Source organism: Oncorhynchus gorbuscha, linkage group LG24 (genome assembly GCF_021184085.1).
Source record: "Oncorhynchus gorbuscha isolate QuinsamMale2020 ecotype Even-year linkage group LG24, OgorEven_v1.0, whole genome shotgun sequence".
NCBI lineage: Eukaryota > Metazoa > Chordata > Actinopteri > Salmoniformes > Salmonidae > Oncorhynchus > Oncorhynchus gorbuscha.
Genome location: NC_060196.1, coordinates 62,164,249 through 62,171,748, shown reverse-complemented (window position 1 = coordinate 62,171,748; position 7,500 = coordinate 62,164,249). Strand labels below are relative to the sequence as shown.

The following is a 7,500-nucleotide window of genomic DNA, read 5'->3' as shown; positions in this document are numbered from 1 at the left end:
TGCCTACGGCGGCCTTTCTCAATAGCAAAGCTATGCTCACTGAGTCTGTACATAGTCAAAGCTTTCCTTAAGTTTGGGTCAGTCACAGTGGTCAGGTATTCTGCCACTGTGTACTCTCTGTGTAGGACCAAATAGCATTCTAGTTTGCTCTGGGTTTTTTTGTAAATTGTTTCCAAAGTTTCAAGCAATTATCTTTTTGTTTTCTTTTTGTTTTCTCATGATTTGGCTGGGTCTAATTGTGTTGCTGTCCTGAGGCTCTGTAGGGTGTGTTTGTGTTTGTGAACAGAGCCCCAGAACTAGCTTGCTTAGGGGACTCTTCTCCAGGTTCATCTCTCTGTAGGTGATGGCTTTGTTATGGAAGGTTTTATTTTATCTCTCTCTCATTCTCCTCTCTCTTTTCTCCTTCTCTCTCTCTCTCATTCTCCTCTCTCTCTCTTCTCTCTCTCTCTCTCTTTTCTCCTTCTCTCTCTCTCTCTCTTTCTCATCTCTCTCTCTTTCTCCTTCTCTCTCTCTCTCTCTTTCTCTCTGTCTTTCTTTCTTTCTCTCTCTCTCCTGTAGCTGGGTGACTCTCTGAATCGTCAGTTTGAGGCGGTGTGTGAGACCATGTTTGGAGAGATTGAGAGTCAAGCGGTGGAAGCCTTGGATCTACCTGGATGCTTCCGGACCCGTTCCCATAGTTACGTCCGCGCCATCCAGGCCGGCTGTTCCCAAGACGACGACTGCCTGTCCGTCTTCTCCATATCGGGACCCCAGGGTAGCATCAAGGGAGGGGCCAGTGAGTTTGTGTGTGTGGTACCGGGTATCAAACCCATCTGTGTTAGCGCTTTAGATCCAAAGAATTAGGACTCAAGTCTTCAGGTCAGGAAATACAACTCATCATAATAGGATTGTTCCCAAACACACCGCTGGGCTCTGTTCTCTCTAGTCTCTGTTCTCTTTATCCTCTCTCTCTATCTCCCTCTCTCCATTTCTCTATTTCTCCATTTCCCTCTCTCTATCTCCCTATCTCCATTTGTCTATCTCTCCATCTCCCTCTCTCTATCTCCCTCTCTCCATTTCTCTATTTCTCCATTTCCCTCTCTCTATCTCCCTATCTCCATTTGTCTATCTCTCCATCTCCCTCTCTCTATCTCCCTCTCTCCATTTGTCTATCTCTCCATCTCCCTCTCTCTATCTCCCTCTCTCCATTTCTCTATTTCTCCATTTCCCTCTCTCTATCTCCCTATCTCCCTCTCTCCATTTGTCTATCTCTCCATCTCCCTCTCTCTATCTCCCTCTCTACATTTGTCTATCTCTCCATCTCCCTCTCTCTATCTCCCTCTCTACATTTGTCTATCTCCCCATCTCCCTCTCTTTATCTCCCCATCTCCCTCTCTCTATCTCCCTCTCTACATTTGTCTATCTCTCCATTTCCCTCTCTCTATCTCCCCATCTCCCTCTCTCTATCTCCCCATCTCCCTCTCTCTATCTCCCTCTCTCCATTTGTATATCTCTCCATTTCCCTCTCTCTATCTCCCTCCCTGGTTTAATCTCTCTCTCCTCTGTCTCCATAACGATGACTGGAATGTTTATTATTATCATCATTACTCACTGTCTCCAGCTGCTCTCCTGCTCTCCCTTTATCTCTCCTTCTTTCCTTCCCTTATCTCTCCCTCTCTCCTTCCTTTATCTCTCCTCTCCTTCCCATCTCTCCCTCTCTCCTTCCCCTTATCTCTCCCTCTCTCCTTCCCTTATCTCTCCCTCTCTCCTTCCCCTTATCTCTCCCTCTCCCCTTCCCTTTATCTCTCCCTCTCTCCTTTCCTTTATCTCTTATTCTCTCCTTCCCTTATCTCTCATTCTCTCCCTCTCTCCTTCCCTTTATCTCTCCCTCTCTCCTTCCCTTATCTCTCCTTCTCTCCTTCTCTCCTTCCCTTTATCTCTCCCTCTCCCCTTCTCTTATCTCTACCTCTCTCCTTCTCTTTATCTCTCCCTCTCTCCTTCCCTTATCTCTCCATCTCTAACTTTGTCTCTCCCTCTCTCCTGGGGTGGCAGGTAGCGTAGTGGGCCAGTAACCGAAAGCATTGGGCCAGTAACCGAAAGCATTGGGCCAGTAACAAAAATCTCAGTCTCTCCCTCTCTCTTTCTAATCAAATCAAATCAAAATCAAATGTATTTATATAGCCCTTCGTACATCAGCCGATATCTCAAAGTGCTGTACAGAAACCCAGCCTAACACCCCAAACAGCAAGCAATGCAGGTGTAGAAGCACGGTGGCTAGGACAACCTCCCTAGAAAGGCCAAAACCTAGGAAGAAACCTAGAGAGGAACCAGGCTATGTGGGGTGGCCAGTCCTCTTCTGGCTGTGCCGGGTGGAGATTATAACAGAACATGGCCAAGATGTTCAAATGTTCATAAATGACCAGCATGGTCCAATAATAATAAGGCAGAACAGTTGAAACTGGAGCAGCAGCACGGCCAGGTGGACTGGGGACAGCAAGGAGTCATCATGTCAGGTAGTCCTGAGGCATGGTCCTAGGGCTCAGGTCCTCCGAGACTAAGAAAGAGAGAAAGAGAGAATTAGAGAGAGCACACTTAAATTCACACAGGACACCGAATAGGACAGGAGAAGTACTCCAGATATAACAAACTGACCCTAGCCCCCCGACACATAAACTACTGCAGCATAAATACTGGAGGCTGAGACAGGAGGGGTCGGGAGACACTGTGGCCCCATCCGAGGACAGGGCCAAACATCTCTCACTCTCAAACTTTATCTCACTCTCTCCTTCTTGTATCTCTCCCTCTCTCTTTCCCTTTATCTCTCTCACCTTCTCTTCTCTGATGTCTAATCCTTCTTGTGTTCATACTCTCTATGTCATTTCCTTTAACTCTCTCACCTTCTCTTCTCTGATGTCTAATCCTTCTTGTGTTCATACTCTCTATGTCATTTCCTTTAACTCTCTCACCTTCTCTTCTCTGATGTCTAATCCTTCTTGTGTTCATACTCTCTATGTCATTTCCTTTAACTCTCTCACCTTCTCTTCTCTGATGTCTAATCCTTCTTGTGTTCATACTCTATGTCATTTCCTTTATCTCTCTCACCTTCTCTTCTCTGATGTCTAATCCTTCTTGTGTTCATACTCTCTATGTCATTTCCTTTATCTCTCTCACCTTCTCTTCTCTGATGTCTAATCCTTCTTGTGTTCATACTCTCTATTTCATTTCCTTTATCTCTCTCACCTTCTCTTCTCTGATGTCTAATCCTTCTTGTGTTCATACTCTCTATGTCATTTCCTTTAACTCTCTCACCTTCTCTTCTCTGATGTCTAATCCTTCTTGTGTTCATACTCTCTATGTCATTTCCTTTATCTCTCTCACCTTCTCTTCTCTGATGTCTAATCCTTCTTGTGTTCATACTCTCTATGTCATTTCCTTTATCTCTCTCACCTTCTCTTCTCTGATGTCTAATCCTTCTTGTGTTCATACTCTCTATGTCATTTCCTTTATCTCTCTCACCTTCTCTTCTCTGATGTCTAATCCTTCTTGTGTTCATACTCTCTATGTCATTTCCTTTATCTCTCTCACCTTCTCTTCTCTGATGTCTAATCCTTCTTGTGTTCATACTCTCTATGTCATTTCCTTTATCTCTCTCACCTTCTCTTCTCTGATGTCTAATCCTTCTTGTGTTCATACTCTCTATGTCATTTCCTTTATCTCTCTCACCTTCTCTTCTCTGATGTCTAATCCTTCTTGTGTTCATACTCTCTATGTCATTTCCTTTAACTCTCTCACCTTCTCTTCTCTGATGTCTAATCCTTCTTGTGTTCATACTCTCTATGTCATTTCCTTTAACTCTCTCACCTTCTCTTCTCTGATGTCTAATCCTTCTTGTGTTCATACTCTCTATGTCATTTCCTTTAACTCTCTCACCTTCTCTTCTCTGATGTCTAATCCTTCTTGTGTTCATACTCTCTATGTCATTTCCTTTAACTCTCTCACCTTCTCTTCTCTGATGTCTAATCCGTCTTGTGTTCATACTCTCTATGTCATTTCCTTTATCTCTCTCACCTTCTCTTCTCTGATGTCTAATCCTTCTTGTGTTCATACTCTCTATGTCATTTCCTTTAACTCTCTCACCTTCTCTTCTCTGTCTAATCCTTCTTGTGTTCATACTCTCTATGTCATTTCCTTTAACTCTCTCACCTTCTCTTCTCTGATGTCTAATCCTTCTTGTGTTCATACTCTCTATTTCATTTCCTTTATCTCTCTCACCTTCTCTTCTCTGATGTCTAATCCTTCTTGTGTTCATACTCTCTATGTCATTTCCTTTAACTCTCTCACCTTCTCTTCTCTGATGTCTAATCCTTCTTGTGTTCATACTCTCTATGTCATTTCCTTTATCTCTCTCACCTTCTCTTCTCTGATGTCTAATCCTTCTTGTGTTCATACTCTCTATCTCTCTCACCTTCTCTTCTCTGATGTCTAATCCTTCTTGTGTTCATACTCTCTATGTCATTTCCTTTATCTCTCTCACCTTCTCTTCTCTGATGTCTAATCCTTCTTGTGTTCATACTCTCTATGTCATTTCCTTTATCTCTCTCACCTTCTCTTCTCTGATGTCTAATCCTTCTTGTGTTCATACTCTCTATGTCATTTCCTTTATCTCTCTCACCTTCTCTTCTCTGATGTCTAATCCTTCTTGTGTTCATACTCTCTATGTCATTTCCTTTATCTCTCTCACCTTCTCTTCTCTGATGTCTAATCCTTCTTGTGTTCATACTCTCTATGTCATTTCCTTTAACTCTCTCACCTTCTCTTCTCTGATGTCTAATCCTTCTTGTGTTCATACTCTCTATGTCATTTCCTTTAACTCTCTCACCTTCTCTTCTCTGATGTCTAATCCTTCTTGTGTTCATACTCTCTATGTCATTTCCTTTAACTCTCTCACCTTCTCTTCTCTGATGTCTAATCCTTCTTGTGTTCATACTCTCTATGTCATTTCCTTTAACTCTCTCACCTTCTCTTCTCTGATGTCTAATCCTTCTTGTGTTCATACTCTCTATGTCATTTCCTTTAACTCTCTCACCTTCTCTTCTCTGATGTCTAATCCTTCTTGTGTTCATACTCTCTATGTCATTTCCTTTAACTCTCTCACCTTCTCTTCTCTGATGTCTAATCCTTCTTGTGTTCATACTCTCTATGTCATTTCCTTTAACTCTCTCACCTTCTCTTCTCTGATGTCTAATCCTTCTTGTGTTCATACTCTCTATTTCATTTCCTTTATCTCTCTCACCTTCTCTTCTCTGATGTCTAATCCTTCTTGTGTTCATACTCTCTATGTCATTTCCTTTAACTCTCTCACCTTCTCTTCTCTGATGTCTAATCCTTCTTGTGTTCATACTCTCTATGTCATTTCCTTTATCTCTCTCACCTTCTCTTCTCTGATGTCTAATCCTTCTTGTGTTCATACTCTCTATGTCATTTCCTTTATCTCTCTCACCTTCTCTTCTCTGATGTCTAATCCTTCTTGTGTTCATACTCTCTATGTCATTTCCTTTATCTCTCTCACCTTCTCTTCTCTGATGTCTAATCCTTCTTGTGTTCATACTCTCTATGTCATTTCCTTTATCTCTCTCACCTTCTCTTCTCTGATGTCTAATCCTTCTTGTGTTCATACTCTCTATGTCATTTCCTTTATCTCTCTCACCTTCTCTTCTCTGATGTCTAATCCTTCTTGTGTTCATACTCTCTATGTCATTTCCTTTATCTCTCTCACCTTCTCTTCTCTGATGTCTAATCCTTCTTGTGTTCATACTCTCTATGTCATTTCCTTTAACTCTCTCACCTTCTCTTCTCTGATGTCTAATCCTTCTTGTGTTCATACTCTCTATGTCATTTCCTTTAACTCTCTCACCTTCTCTTCTCTGATGTCTAATCCTTCTTGTGTTCATACTCTCTATGTCATTTCCTTTAACTCTCTCACCTTCTCTTCTCTGATGTCTAATCCTTCTTGTGTTCATACTCTCTATGTCATTTCCTTTAACTCTCTCACCTTCTCTTCTCTGATGTCTAATCCGTCTTGTGTTCATACTCTCTATGTCATTTCCCTTTATCTCTCTCACCTTCTCTTCTCTGATGTCTAATCCTTCTTGTGTTCATACTCTCTATGTCATTTCCTTTAACTCTCTCACCTTCTCTTCTCTGTCTAATCCTTCTTGTGTTCATACTCTCTATGTCATTTCCTTTAACTCTCTCACCTTCTCTTCTCTGATGTCTAATCCTTCTTGTGTTCATACTCTCTATTTCATTTCCTTTATCTCTCTCACCTTCTCTTCTCTGATGTCTAATCCTTCTTGTGTTCATACTCTCTATGTCATTTCCTTTAACTCTCTCACCTTCTCTTCTCTGATGTCTAATCCTTCTTGTGTTCATACTCTCTATGTCATTTCCTTTATCTCTCTCACCTTCTCTTCTCTGATGTCTAATCCTTCTTGTGTTCATACTCTCTATCTCTCTCACCTTCTCTTCTCTGATGTCTAATCCTTCTTGTGTTCATACTCTCTATGTCATTTCCTTTATCTCTCTCACCTTCTCTTCTCTGATGTCTAATCCTTCTTGTGTTCATACTCTCTATGTCATTTCCTTTATCTCTCTCACCTTCTCTTCTCTGATGTCTAATCCTTCTTGTGTTCATACTCTCTATGTCATTTCCTTTATCTCTCTCACCTTCTCTTCTCTGATGTCTAATCCTTCTTGTGTTCATACTCTCTATGTCATTTCCTTTATCTCTCTCACCTTCTCTTCTCTGATGTCTAATCCTTCTTGTGTTCATACTCTCTATGTCATTTCCTTTAACTCTCTCACCTTCTCTTCTCTGATGTCTAATCCTTCTTGTGTTCATACTCTCTATGTCATTTCCTTTAACTCTCTCACCTTCTCTTCTCTGATGTCTAATCCTTCTTGTGTTCATACTCTCTATGTCATTTCCTTTAACTCTCTCACCTTCTCTTCTCTGATGTCTAATCCTTCTTGTGTTCATACTCTCTATGTCATTTCCTTTAACTCTCTCACCTTCTCTTCTCTGATGTCTAATCCTTCTTGTGTTCATACTCTCTATGTCATTTCCTTTAACTCTCTCACCTTCTCTTCTCTGATGTCTAATCCTTCTTGTGTTCATACTCTCTATGTCATTTCCTTTAACTCTCTCACCTTCTCTTCTCTGATGTCTAATCCTTCTTGTGTTCATACTCTCTATGTCATTTCCTTTAACTCTCTCACCTTCTCTTCTCTGATGTCTAATCCTTCTTGTGTTCATACTCTCTATGTCATTTCCTTTAACTCTCTCACCTTCTCTTCTCTGATGTCTAATCCTTCTTGTGTTCATACTCTCTATGTCATTTCCTTTATCTCTCTTCGTTCTTCTCATATGATCTCTTTCCGTTTTTCCTTTTGTTTTCTTTCTCTGTCGTCTAGAATCTACTGTGTGTGTGTGTGTGTGTGTGTGTGTGTGTGTGTGTGTGT

At 41.3% G+C, this 7,500-nt stretch overlaps 1 protein-coding gene across 1 annotated transcript in view; it reads left to right on the top strand.

The window, feature by feature from the left end:
- Positions 1 to 7,500, top strand: part of LOC124012988 (disks large-associated protein 3-like) — a 314,578-nt gene that overhangs the window by 287,944 nt on the left and 19,134 nt on the right. The window contains exon 6 of the mRNA XM_046327092.1: positions 559 to 775. Within this exon, the coding sequence (XP_046183048.1) occupies positions 559 to 775 (217 nt within the window). The remainder of the gene's footprint in view (positions 1 to 558; positions 776 to 7,500) is intronic.